This window comes from Corticium candelabrum, chromosome 14 (genome assembly GCF_963422355.1).
Source record: "Corticium candelabrum chromosome 14, ooCorCand1.1, whole genome shotgun sequence".
Classification (NCBI taxonomy): domain Eukaryota; kingdom Metazoa; phylum Porifera; class Homoscleromorpha; order Homosclerophorida; family Plakinidae; genus Corticium; species Corticium candelabrum.
This window is the reverse complement of record NC_085098.1, coordinates 4,415,848-4,428,282: the sequence shown is the minus strand read 5'-3', so window position 1 is coordinate 4,428,282 and position 12,435 is coordinate 4,415,848. Positions and strand designations below refer to the sequence as shown.

At 46.1% G+C, this 12,435-nt stretch overlaps 3 protein-coding genes and 1 long non-coding RNA gene across 4 annotated transcripts; 1 reads left to right on the top strand and 3 right to left on the bottom strand.

Moving 5' to 3' along the window:
• Positions 1-170: 170 nt before the first annotated feature.
• LOC134190134 (Krueppel-like factor 9) lies at positions 171-1,654 on the bottom strand. Its single transcript, XM_062658562.1, has 2 exons — positions 1,523-1,654; positions 171-1,233 (listed from the first exon to the last, which is right to left on the bottom strand). The coding sequence occupies exons 1-2, from the start codon at positions 1,595-1,597 to the stop codon at positions 397-399; spliced, it is 912 nt and encodes a 303-aa protein (XP_062514546.1). The 5' UTR covers positions 1,598-1,654; the 3' UTR covers positions 171-396.
• Positions 1,655-2,844: 1,190 nt separating this feature from the next.
• LOC134189365 (uncharacterized) lies at positions 2,845-11,244 on the top strand. Its single transcript, XR_009971490.1, has 3 exons — positions 2,845-2,966; positions 10,299-10,436; positions 11,111-11,244. It is a non-coding gene; the product is annotated as an uncharacterized LOC134189365 (long non-coding RNA).
• On the bottom strand, positions 3,266-5,636 carry LOC134189363 (uncharacterized). The gene is made up of 2 exons (XM_062657600.1): positions 5,285-5,636; positions 3,266-5,165 (listed from the first exon to the last, which is right to left on the bottom strand). Exons 1-2 carry the CDS (start codon positions 5,582-5,584, stop codon positions 3,513-3,515), a joined length of 1,953 nt encoding a protein of 650 aa, XP_062513584.1. The 5' UTR covers positions 5,585-5,636; the 3' UTR covers positions 3,266-3,512.
• LOC134189364 (4-hydroxybenzoate polyprenyltransferase, mitochondrial-like) lies at positions 5,901-11,663 on the bottom strand. The gene is made up of 6 exons (XM_062657601.1): positions 11,146-11,663; positions 10,285-10,406; positions 8,645-8,730; positions 8,444-8,577; positions 6,158-6,346; positions 5,901-6,068 (listed from the first exon to the last, which is right to left on the bottom strand). The coding sequence occupies exons 1-6, from the start codon at positions 11,443-11,445 to the stop codon at positions 5,901-5,903; spliced, it is 999 nt and encodes a 332-aa protein (XP_062513585.1). The 5' UTR covers positions 11,446-11,663.
• Between the last annotated feature and the right edge of the window lie 772 nt (positions 11,664-12,435).

The window sequence follows — 12,435 nt, the reverse complement described above, 5'->3', positions numbered from 1 at the left end:
ACATCCAATCTGCACGTGTTGACATAATGCCCTGCCCTCTGGATACTGCTGGACAAATGCATTACTGCTGGACAAATGCATTACCCAATAGCTTCCAGGATCACAAGGTGCCTACGCACACCTACACGCAACTACAGTGTAGTCAGCAGCCACGGGTCATTTCCATCCAGTTATCAATTCATTAGTTGTATAATTCATCTCATCAAGTGGGCCAAGAAACAGGCCCAACATAATCACCTAACTATACAATATATAGAGCATTAACATTATTAACAAATGTCTATGTCCGCAGAGGTCAAAATTGCCTTGAAAACCAGCATCAAGGTGTGTTAGAGTTAGTTAGTTATAATAAATTCCTTGCATATACAATCCAGTCCAGGATGAGGTCGACAACCGCTAGCACGTGTTATGTCTCTTCATGTGCAGTGAGAGGTGATCGGATCGCGCAAATGCGCGGTCGCACTTGCTGCATTTGAACGGTTTGATGCCCGTGTGTTTGCGATAGTGTCTCGTCAACTCGTCGGAACGAGCGAACCGCCATGTGCATCCCTCCCACGTGCACTTGTACGGCTTCTCGCCCGTGTGGGTTCTCATGTGTGCTTTCAGATGCGAGCTCTTGGTGTAGACCTTACAGCAGCCCGGGTGACTACACCGGTGGATGCGTCGCGCCGCCTCGAGCTGTCGACAGTAGTCGACGTAGTTATACGGGAACATGAAGGGATTGTAGGTGACTGGGACGAGGTTGAGTGTGCCGACTGGTATGTTGGAGTCCGTGCAGTCAGCGTCGCTGATGGGTGACGGAAGGCCCGGATAGTGATGAGGAGACGGAATGGCGAGTTGGGAAATGTGAAGGAACTGGAGCGGCTGAGGTTGTTGCATCTGAGCGCAGGTATTCTCATCCGTCAGACTCTCGTCGTAGTCCTCTATCTTGACCTTTACTTCCGTGTAGTCTTCGTGTTCGTATACCATGTGAGGAACAGGCATTGACTGGTTTGCTTGTTCCTCCATCTCTGCGTGCTCCGCGCACGTGACGTCGGCGTCTGACGGCGGCGGCGTCAGAGGCGAGTATGGCAGTTGCAACTGGAAGAACTCGTCGACCTCCGACGCGCTCAGACGTCGCAGCTTCTTGCGGAGTGGCTCGTCGACATCGCTCTCGTGCGCGTCTCGCTCTCGCCAGTTCTGTCCGTTTAGGTTTTCCACCTCATTGAGCAGCTGGTCCATTTCGAGAAAAGCCTGTAGGACGGGAGAGAAGAAACCGGCTTCAGTAACGAATCTAATTTCTTTGCGTCTGTAGCGCGACCCTTTGTGCTACCTAGTGCCAGCGCGTGGGTCGCAAAAAGCATGCAAGCGGATTGAACACCCGAGCCGACTGGCCGTCCTGTCATTTGCCCATCGGCCAATAGGAAAATGTGACATGCAAAAGAGTGTCTACTATCTACACCTACTGTGTGCTGAGCAATGTGCGTGCATGCAGCCAGACTGTCGCATGCGTGTGCAGGCATCGAGTTTGCATCCTGCTTACCAAGTAATCAGACTCCGACGTCTGGTCGAGATCCAAGTTGACGGCTGGTGGTGGGGTTGCATGCATTGTCGTCATCGTCGACAGTAAATGAGTCGCCAGCAACGGAACAGACAAGTCAACGGGATATCTACAATGTAGCCTACTGGATCAACACCTCCGAACGGTCGCTCTTATAGATGGCCTCTCAGCGCTCGCGCTATCGTGTTATTAGTGTCAATTAAATGACCAAATAAGGTTTGTTGCTTGTTTGGTATCATCGTCCTATGCGCTAAGAATAACCGCGGACCGCCTCTACGTGCCCATTTGAGCGTTGCCGTCGCCATGGCGATACATGCTAAGCAATCCAATCGGGATATAGCATCACCTCTGCATGCTCTACACACAACGCGTTCCGGTCACTATTGCGCCAAAACGGTTTGCGGTCAAAATCCCGTGGCCGCAGCACTGACTCATCATCGGAAGCCTGTCAGTGATGCTAAACCAGCGGATATAGGTTGAAGCCGTAGGTATTCCAGTCATCTTCCGATTGCTTCCAGAGTGGTTTCTGTCTGTCCCCGAGAAAGCTGACAAACGCCGACAAACGCGAAGCAGATGGGAAGGTGGACAGGAAACTCGCTCAAAATGCATGTCACTTACCAATAAACGTGCTGATGTCACTTGCTAAGTTAGATTCGTCCCACGTTTCGAGTCGGATTGCCTGGTTCGATATTCGTAATGGAAATTGGTTGAAAAAATGGCAAATTGTCGGTGATTCCTATTCGTTTGCGGTAGGACAATTTGGGTCTCGGCGAAATCACATTGCGCGCGACGTCGTTGCGACGTCACCAATTTCGCGCGCTATTTTTTCGCGTCGCGTCGATCGTGCCCTTAAGGGCCGCGCCGAAACTCGATTTGTGGAGAAAAAAGAGCAGATGTGTCTGATATCGTTTGGTGGTGACTGGCGGACGAAAAAATGAATGATGCCCTCGAAATGTAGCGGCACGACAAGCTTTTCGAATCGATCAGTAGATACACAAACAATAGAGTAAGTACCGCCCGCAGATTTGTGTTTGCAAGTGTGTGATCAGGTGTCGAGATTGCGCGTGTTGGAAGTTGACGAGATCCCGCCTCCTCTCCCTCACACGGGAGGTCGAGTGTCAATATCACACAAGTAGAGCGTTTCTAAATTCGTCCGTACGAGTGCGTCGTTGCCATAGATGTCGAGTGTGAACACAATTTACGTGGAGCTAAAAAAAGTAGCTGCAAGGGTTGAGGACTCTTGTGTGTTTGTGAATGAGTCTGAGTGGAGCTACGCGTGCGTGCTGGGTGGACCTCGGGTGAGTCAAAATTCAGTCTGGGTGCCGCTCGCCTCTTTACTCGCGCGTCGTTTCTTGTTTGCTCTTCGAAAGGAAAGGAAATCAACCATGCTGCCTGTGGTCGCTACGAGAAAAGACGAAGGAAACAGGTACTATGTGTTTCCGTCGTTTAGAATCTATATTTAGTGCTTCAGTTTGTTGTTTGAAATTTACGAGCGATAGCGTGAGAAATAACACGCGCGTTGTGAAACACCGAATAGAATAATTCTAAACATAAAACCCCTACAAGTACGCGTTAGTTGACCTCGTGTATAGACAACAGGAAACAGGAATAGTTTTAATTCTAACCACAAAGTTGCACCGACCACAGTTTCCTGTACGCATTTAGATCCTGAAATGGTTAATATTAATATTGGGGTCAATGAATGCGCAGTTATGACACACTGAATAACATAAATGCAGTAAGATTAGCTCTAGTGACCACACTACCCCTCAACACCCACAAGATACTAAGGATGCCCTACAAAGTGGCTACAGGCGGATAATTCAGCTCACTGTACACATACCATACTCTGTCACTTAGAAAACATACATAAAGCTAAATATTGTCAGCACAACTGACACATTTGTTGTTGTTACTCTATAAAGTGTCTCTCAAACAGCTACAAATCTATTCTAGTCAACGTGCATTGCCACTATGCTGTTGTCCCGATGTCCATCATACTGTCATCGACACAGTTCCCAATTTCTCTCAGTAAATCGAATCCCGACGGCGGATCGCTGAGTATTCGATCGAACTCCAGCTCGCTGTCATTCTGTAGAGAAGTGGCACTCGAAAATAAGTCAACGGGATGAGTGGCATCTCTGTCAAGAAGACTATTGACGATATTTGTAATACTTCCTGTGGAACCCTTGTGATTACTCAGATTATCACCAGGTAAAGGAGCACTGGCTTGTGGCAGGAAGTGACTGAATGGCATAGTACTGGCAAGGGAGGACGACACATCATGACTAATAACTGTACTGCTCTGTGATCTCAGAGGAGGAGTCAGAGGTCGTGTGGGATAGGGGACGCTTAGTTTACTCGACTGGCCGTGGAATGAGTTACTTCGATCGCGACTCTGCGTACCGAACATGTCATTGCTTGGAAGCGACGGAGGCCATCCGGGAAAGCTGCCGTGGCGTGGTGCCTTCAACTGACGATTTCTACCTGGAAACGACTGATCGGACATCTGCATCATCCCGTTGTTAGACGACCCCATGTGTGAGAACGCAACAGCTGACGGTGGTTGGATAGCAATTTGAGGTTGTTGCTGTTGTTGTTGTATAGCGGCTGTCATACCACCAGGAGCCGACGACCTCTGCAACTGCTGTCGATGCTTCTCGAGCTCTCTCGGTGCTGCACACTGGCCAATCTCCTGATGCAACTGCCACGACGGCTGCTGTCGTTGCACCTGAAGTTGTTGCCCTTGAACGTGTTGACCCTGAACGTGCTGACCCTGAACGTGCTGACTGAGCATTGGCTGCGCCTGAACATGCTGCTGCGTCTGAGACTGTTGCCCGAACGGTAACATAAAACCGGCTGACTGTACCGAACCGGTTGATCCATCGATGATTGGCTGCTGACAATGAGACACGGTCGTAGACACCGGCTGTCTGTATGCGACAGCCTGGTTGTGTCGAGCGTCAACTTGTTGACTATAATAATGCACCGGCGCTTCATTGCTCGCCTGAGACATATTCGAAGCAACAACCAATCGTCCTCGGTCTTCAAACATCGAATGTCTCAACTGCTGCGGCGAGCTGGGAAGACTCTTGGCTTGCTGTATAGACACAGGATCCGATCGACGCATCTCCTGATTGATCCTCATGCTCTGCTGCGTCTCTCTCATCATCTCTGGCTGCGACTCCCACATCACCTCCTCCAGTAGGTCGAATGCTGTCTGCTTATCGGTTGACGACGACGCCTGCGGATTGTTCGACGGGTATTCCTCCAAAGCCTGCGTGATGAACGACTGGAGGTCGTCACCTGGCATGGACACATCAGGTTTACTCCCCGGCGGGGGCCCCCGCGAGAACACACAACTTGGTAGCGCGCTCCCGCTCTCTCTCTTCACAACGGACGGCACAGCACGGCCCGTTTCGTCCCAGTTTCTCACAGCGTCACCCGGAAACGACATTGACCTCGCGTATTCAGTTGCGTTATACGATGACCACGTGACACGCTGTGACGTCGGAGGTCGAGAAGGCAAGCGGCCCGAGTGACTCGGTAACGTTTGGCTTTTCCAGCCGCCGTTGTGCTGCGCAAACGACATCAAAACGGGCGACGTAGCACGACGAACGTGCCCCTGTAGAAAAAAACACAAAAAAACATGACCTCCGCTAACTCGAAACACACAACAACATGTGACACAAACACAAAGAGCTACACTGTTGTATGACCATGACAACGAGCGTGCGCGCCGACCTGCATGTCGTCCGCATTTCCTTGAAAGCTTTGATGGTCGACCGCCGGTATTTTGACGCCGTTTCGTGGCTGAGTCTGCAGGTTCTTTCTCGTCGCGACGTCGCCAAGCAGCTGGCGCAGTCGTCGGACCTCCTCTTGGCCTCGCTGGACGACCTGAAAGCGATGGCGGTCGTATTGTGTTTCGCACGTCTTCTGGCGACGCTGATACGTCTCGAGACGCTGGCACGTTTCGAGGCGCTGGCGCAATTGCTGGCGAACGTAGAGATGGCTGGCACTTGGATTGACAGCGTTCTCGTTCATCGTTCGCTCGACTCCTTCACAGTGCGACGCCAGGAGGTGCAGTTGACGGAAACAAGCACGAGACGAGTTTCTACGCAATTTCGGTGCATCAGTCAGGAGGCAGCTGAGGTTCACGCGATAATGCGATTAGACAGCGCTAATTGGACAAGTATGCTGATGGCGGCACATGATTGGTCGAACGCGGATACGTCATTGCCGGTTTCCGGTTTTGGGTGCGACGTACGTACACCGTGCTGACGCTTTTGCGTAACCGGTAAACGATGTGAGATTGAACTAGAAAGTAACACGACGAAGCCCGAGATGTTATAAAACGCTGTTATACACTTGGAGTATCAAAAGCAACTCGTTCGGTCTTCTCTTCTTCAGCAGGATGTTTGAGCAATGTACTGATGATTAGACCAGTGAACATCAGCAAGCCCAGCCCCCAACTGTCTCTGAACATTTGTCCACACTCTTGCCGGTTATCGAGATTCACACTGTAGATCTAAACAACAAAAGGAGATCACTGATTTCGATCAGAGATAGGCTATAGAAACCATAGTGAAGACATTGGTTTCTATCCAGTCATAGTACCTGTTTGCTCAACAGGGATGCAGAGATCAGTGTAGCTGCATAGTAGGGCCAGGTCTGTTGTGATTGTATTCCCGACACGATCAGGCTTGATAGCATTGTGAAAAGGAAGGCAGACAGGATAGGCTTCGTTTTGCTTCCGAACAATAGTGATGTTGACTTGAGGCCTAGCAGGGCATCATCTTCTTTATCCTGTACAAGCATACATAAATGTATTAGTAATGTGTGTGTGTGTGTGTGTGTGTGTGTGTGTGTGTGTGTGTGTGTGTGTGTGTGTGTGTGTGTGTGTGTGTGTGTGTGTGTGTGTGTAGCTCAATCGTTAGAAAGGTGCATTTGGAGAGTGGGTACATCAGGACTTTAAGGTTGCGAGTTAGTTCTGGGCTCGTGTGTAATTTCCATAGGCACTGAACTTACACACAATTGCCTCTCTTGACTCAGGAATATAAATGAGTATCTCGTCTTTGACTGGGGTTAGACAGATTGCTGGCTTTGGCAGCAATAACATCTCCAGCATACAGGAATGGGGGTTAGTCAGCACAGATCTAGTAGACTCCGCTTAGCACACGGGGCCTCGTTCCTAGAGATGGGGGAGCTATCGTCGGAATACTGACATGCTTAACATTAGTCCATTGTGTGTGTGTGTGTGTGTGTGTGTGTGTGTGTGTGTGTGTGTGTGTGTGAGAGAGAGAGAGAGAGAGAGAGAGAGAGAGTGTGTGTGAGTGTGCGCGTGCACGCGCGCGTGTGTGCACAGTGGCACCAACTGAACATAACATAAAGGGAGAACAAATATAGCAACAACAACAAGCTATCTCCCAAAAGATAAACACAACAGTTTTTCTCGTGTTGATTAACTACTCCCACCTTTTGCACAAAAAAACAGCCTACCCCTAATTGCAGAAAGCTTTGTTTAGAGCTAAACATTCCACTAATGCCTCAATCTGTATTTAGATGTGGTCAAGTCTTCAGGCTAATGCATGACCAAGCATGACCAGCACTAACTAACAAAACACTGACGAGTGATGCCAACAAGATAAGCAGGAAATAGCATAAATACCATAGTATCTGTCTGTCTGTTGATCTGTTTGTAACTGCAGAGCAATTTTGAACAAACCACTATCAAGCAAGTAGTACACATGCAGACCAGTGGAAGGCAATCTTTGATAAAGATGTTCTGGTCTCAGTCGACTAGATAACTTGATGTGCATTTATCATGACAGACTGTGTCAGATCTTTCACAGTACTTTGATATATTCTAATGTCTTTTGTAGGTCTGTCAATAAACTTCCTGTCTTTCTGTCTGTCTGATCACCCAGACATTACATTCTTTGATGCAGAATCAGGACAAAATCTAGATGTTGACATACTGTATCATTGGCACACCCATGGAGTCAAGGCATTTTAAAACAACCCAGCAGGGAGGATGGGTTTGCTGCCCGCACAAATTCTACCAGGAGAGACGTCATCAAAGTGTATACCACTAGTGTTTGAGCACTTTGGTAGATGGGGCCTGCAAGCCGATGCCTTCTTCTACACTCTCTCAAAACAGTGCAGGCGTATTGAGGAAGACCCCTTTTGTAGTGCAGAATAATTCAAGACTTTTTGGAGGAAACGGTTCTCTTTGATTCTTCAAAGATGCAACGCAAAAGTAATCCTCAAAAAGTTGTTAAGAGTTTCAGAAACAAAGAATGACATGGACAAGCTTTTTGACTTTAATGTACAGATCCAAGTCCACTAATGTTTTAAAGTATTTCGCTGTGAAGGACTAGTTCATTATAGAAGTTTAGGATGTGTACAAGTAGAGGATATGTAACAATAAAATAATCTGTCTGTCTGTCTGTCTGTCTGTCTGTCTGTATTCCAGCCTGTCCATTCGTCCTTCTGTCTGTCTTTCTGTCTGTCCGGTCGCTTGTTGCTCCGTTTCTCTGTCTATGCTTATGCCATTTGATTCTCATAGTTTCTACTTTACATTGAACACAACACCAACTCTGTTTGTTTGTGTGTTTGTCTGCCTAATTATCCATTTCTCTACCTTGAATGCACTTAGAGATGCATCCCTCCAATACAATAGTCTAGTGTATTGTGAGATTCATCCCTCCAATACAATAGTCTAGTGTATTGTGAGATGCATCCCTTCAATACATTAGTCTAGTGTATTGTGAGATGCATCCCTTCAATACATCAGTCTAGTGTATTGTGAGATGCATCCCTCCAATACAATAGTCTAGTGTATTGTTGTGAGATGCATCCCTCCAAGGTAATAGTCTAGTAGTGCAAACAACTGGGGCTCACTTGATGTCCATAAACAGTATCATAGATCATTGTCCAGCATATGCAGCCAAAATAAAGAGGGAAAACAACAGACCAGTCACAATAACCACGAACTGCAGAATATCCCAGCATTGCTCCCCAATTAAAAACAATACCTAGACACACCAACACATGACACTATAAGATACACAGTAAACCAAAATCCCACACAAATATATTCACCAAGACACAACTGTGGCCAGTTGGTAATTCTTTTCATATAGGGATATATGAGAACAGGCACAATGCTGGCCACTCCCAACCAAACACTGCCACACAGAAACAAGAAGTGACACTTCCTCATACTTTCATAGGGACAGTCCAATCATACATGAGTCTACTAAATATAGAACTCCAGCAAAGATTGACTGGGGTAAACTGGTATTAGATTCAACAATCAATGTGTGAAGTAAAGTTGCACCCAATGTTATTACAATGGCAATGACACCTATGACTAGTTCTAGTTCCATTCAGCATCCTGATGTGCAGGATGTGTTTGCTATACAGTCATCGGGTGTGAATACATGCATCATCATTTGTGCATTGTTGCACACAGTAGTAGAAATGTGGACAATGATGAGAGTGACATCACAAGTAACAAGTAACCTTACACAAAACGCACTGGAAATAATAGCATGCATGACTTGACATTATAGTATTAGCCCGGTTTTGTTATTATAATGTTGTCTCTCCTTGGTGAGCTAATACTACACAACAAGGGAACAACAACAAGAAGGCAACTGGAACTTGAACCGAAATGCGTATACAATCTACAAAGGAGACTATTGAGACACCCCACAGTGTCATAGATACCATATACATGCCAAACAAACTGACAATCTATCTACACATATGTAACAATAAACATCATTAATAACCAAGGTATCCTTCTATATGATTCTCTGAGGGAAATGATATATGAAAGACTACAAAATATCCACGCTTGTGTAAACTGTGACTCACTCATTTTCCAATTCCAATGTTAGAAGTATTGACTGTCAGGTTCTAAAATATTGAAATATCTTTCCGATTCTATAATATTCATGGACATGCAGTCAGCATTCGGTTGTATTTCCTCGACAAGGTACTAACTAGTTTGTAGATAAGATGGTACCTAACTACTGTTTATAGCAACATGTAATTGGGTGTTACCACAGACTGTTGCATAATCATCACATGGCTACTGTAAGCTTGATGGTACAGGGCGGGGGAGGGGGGAGCACTCCAGACATTGGATGGGCCAGGTCTTGCGTTACCAAGTAAAGCCCCGCTCACAGTGAACGTAAAAATAGCTACTTTATTTAATCACTTGAACCAATATTTCCGGAAGTCTCGCCAAGAGCTCGTTGGCGGAAGTCCTGTTTTCAAAAGTTGGGTAAGCCACGGCCCACCTGGCCCACCCTGCTCTGCCAGCCCTGTGGTATAGTACACCTTTGTTGTCAGCATGAGTATCTCAACTGTAATAGGCTACCACTGTATACGAATAAGGTCGAAAGTTGTCATCACTTGTGTGCATGTGTTGATGTCAGAAGCAGCTATACAAACAAAACACATCACCTCAATCCAATCAACACCCTCGGCCGATCAATGTATTGCTCTCAAATAATTAACATTTTAATTAGAAATTAAATTTAAAAATTTTAATTAAAAACAATTATTTAAAATATTTTAATTTCTGTCTCTGGCATCATCTGCGTGTACCAACAATTTCCTATGAATGAATTTTACAGTAACAAGGAAGATAAGTAGAATTACAAATTTTAATGTTTTTCAATGACGTAGATGACATTGCATTTTATGACAGTTGAATGTGTGAGATATACCTGTACGTGTTTAGACTCAGTAAAATTGGAAGAGCGGCAAGACCGTGGAGTCCAACTAATAGAATGGCAATCTCCTTTGAAATCTGTCCTGATGCCAGCGGTCTGGTCGCAGTGCGAGCAACCTGAAAGAAAACACAAGCGTGTTACTATAGGTACGTCCAGTAGTTATAATATAAGTCATAAGTATTATTGCAATAGAAATGATAATTAAAATCAATTACCTGGTATGTGAAACTTGTGCGTGTGTGTGTGCATGTGCACATGCTGCACAAGTGATCATGTGACATAATCACCGGTCTTCTGATGCAGTTACCAGGTTAACACAAACTATAAATGTCTGCACAGCCAGTCAACACAGCCAGTCAACACAACTTGCAGAGCAGATCCAGAGGGACTTTTATGCTGGGGGGAGGGAGGGGAGGCCCAAACTTGTAGTCTAGATATGTTTAATGTAGAATGTTGAGACACTACGTTTCGTTATTAGAGCTTAGCTGTCTTGTTCTATTAAATAATCAGATACATTATTCCTATACCCAACCTCCTAGATTTTGTTCTATTCATCACTGTCAACGCTTGAATCTTCATCTTCAACTTGTCTGGCAGCAGGATTTTCCGAGGCTTTTGTTTGCCATTGTACTCTCAACTGCCGAGGGGAGGGGGGAGAAATGCCCCAGTGCCCCATCCTGGATCTGCCTCTGACAAGCAAAATACTCAAAGTCCAACACTAAATTTTGTAATTATTCTGGTACATTAAAGTATACACACTACAGTATTATATTAACTATTTAATATTAACTATTTAAGTGTATGCATTTGATTTTTTCAGAAAATTAAAAGTTTGCAATATCAGTGAAACACCACCTTTCCGTCTACGTCGCTGTCCCACAGATCATTGACAATGCATCCTCCGCCTCGCATCAGAAAAGCTCCGACTCCGAACAGACACAAGAGTCTGACGTCCGGCAAGCAACCGGACTCGCCAGCAAGCGCAATACTCCAGGCGCACGGCCAATACAGCAGCCACGATCCAATCGGACGATCAACTCTTGTCAAACGCAAATAGGGCTGAAGACACGACGGACTCCTCTCCACCAGTGACGCGACGAGAGATGGCGGCGGCGTTTCGGCAGTCGGTGAAGTTGCTAACTGTCTGTGATACATTGAATTACTGTCATTGTCAGTTTTGTTGTTGGAGCTTGCGGACCGTGAGCAGTCTGTAGACGAATAGATGAGAAGAGGACGAGGATGGAAGAATGTCTGACAGTGGATTGTGTTGATGGTTGTCCGGTTTCGTGATTGGTGAAGACACAGGATAGTCTTCCGTCCTCGTCGGGCTAGTGCACGACATTGGAGCGTGAAATGTCTACAGAGGCGAGATGTCATAACAATAATATCCGGGATATCCGACATGAAGGGTTAGTCTCGCGTGGCCAGACCTTTGCCGCAAGTTGGCAGAAGACTGGGTGGTATGAATACCTCCTTGTGTAGTGTGTGAATGCGTGGGTTGTATGCGTGGGTGTGTATGCATGTATGCATGCATGCATATGCGTAGATGGATTACTTGCGTGTGCGTGAGTGCGTGTGTGTGCGTATGTGCACGCGTGCGTGGGTGAGTGGGTGTGTCTATCTAATATTAGTTGAAGTCTTCAGCAATCTTGATTCAAATTTTGACTACAGCTGCAACGAATGAGGAACACCATATTACACTTACAATAACACCTATTAGATCCGCAATCAGTTTATCTCTATAATTACGCCATGCATGCAAGTGAACAATAGTAACAATTCAATTGGGTAGAGTGAAGGTCATGAAGCAGAGGACTGTAAAGTGAATTACTTGAGTGACTGTCTGCAAAGAACAGACATGCATGCAGCATCTGCATGACCATGCAACAACTGACAAGTCAAATAAATTGTATAGCTCTAGCAGTGCATGTGCACTTGTACGGTAGATCTAATTGGTATGCTTGTGGGTTATAATCCCGCTAGTAGACACATGGTTTACTTTACCTTTTAGCCACCGGGTACCTGTGGAGATAAGACATGCAAGCAAGTCGCTAGCAAACTTGCTGACAATGACAGTTGTTTCCTCTTAGATAAAAAATTAAGATGATGATGGATGACCATGTTTGCTTTCTATCTAGCAGACAT

What these genes read in the sequence shown, in the direction of transcription:
- LOC134190134 (XM_062658562.1), bottom strand. Translation starts at nt 1,597, where the DNA reads ATGACGACAATGCATGCAACCCCACCACCAGCCGTCAACTTGGATCTC. An exon ending in CGTCGGAGTCTGATTACTTG is followed by an intron (nt 1,234 to 1,522) that starts GTAAGCAGGATG and finishes CCCGTCCTACAG; the next exon opens with GCTTTTCTCGAAATGGACCA.
- LOC134189363 (XM_062657600.1), bottom strand. Translation starts at nt 5,584, where the DNA reads ATGAACGAGAACGCTGTCAATCCAAGTGCCAGCCATCTCTACGTTCGC. An exon ending in GAAATGCGGACGACATGCAG is followed by an intron (nt 5,166 to 5,284) that starts GTCGGCGCGCAC and finishes TTTTTTCTACAG; the next exon opens with GGGCACGTTCGTCGTGCTAC.
- LOC134189364 (XM_062657601.1), bottom strand. Translation starts at nt 11,445, where the DNA reads ATGTATCACAGACAGTTAGCAACTTCACCGACTGCCGAAACGCCGCCG. An exon ending in ACAGCGACGTAGACGGAAAG is followed by an intron (nt 10,407 to 11,145) that starts GTGGTGTTTCAC and finishes GTTTTCTTTCAG; the next exon opens with GTTGCTCGCACTGCGACCAG. An exon ending in ATACTGTTTATGGACATCAA is followed by an intron (nt 6,347 to 8,443) that starts GTGAGCCCCAGT and finishes ATGCTTGTACAG; the next exon opens with GATAAAGAAGATGATGCCCT.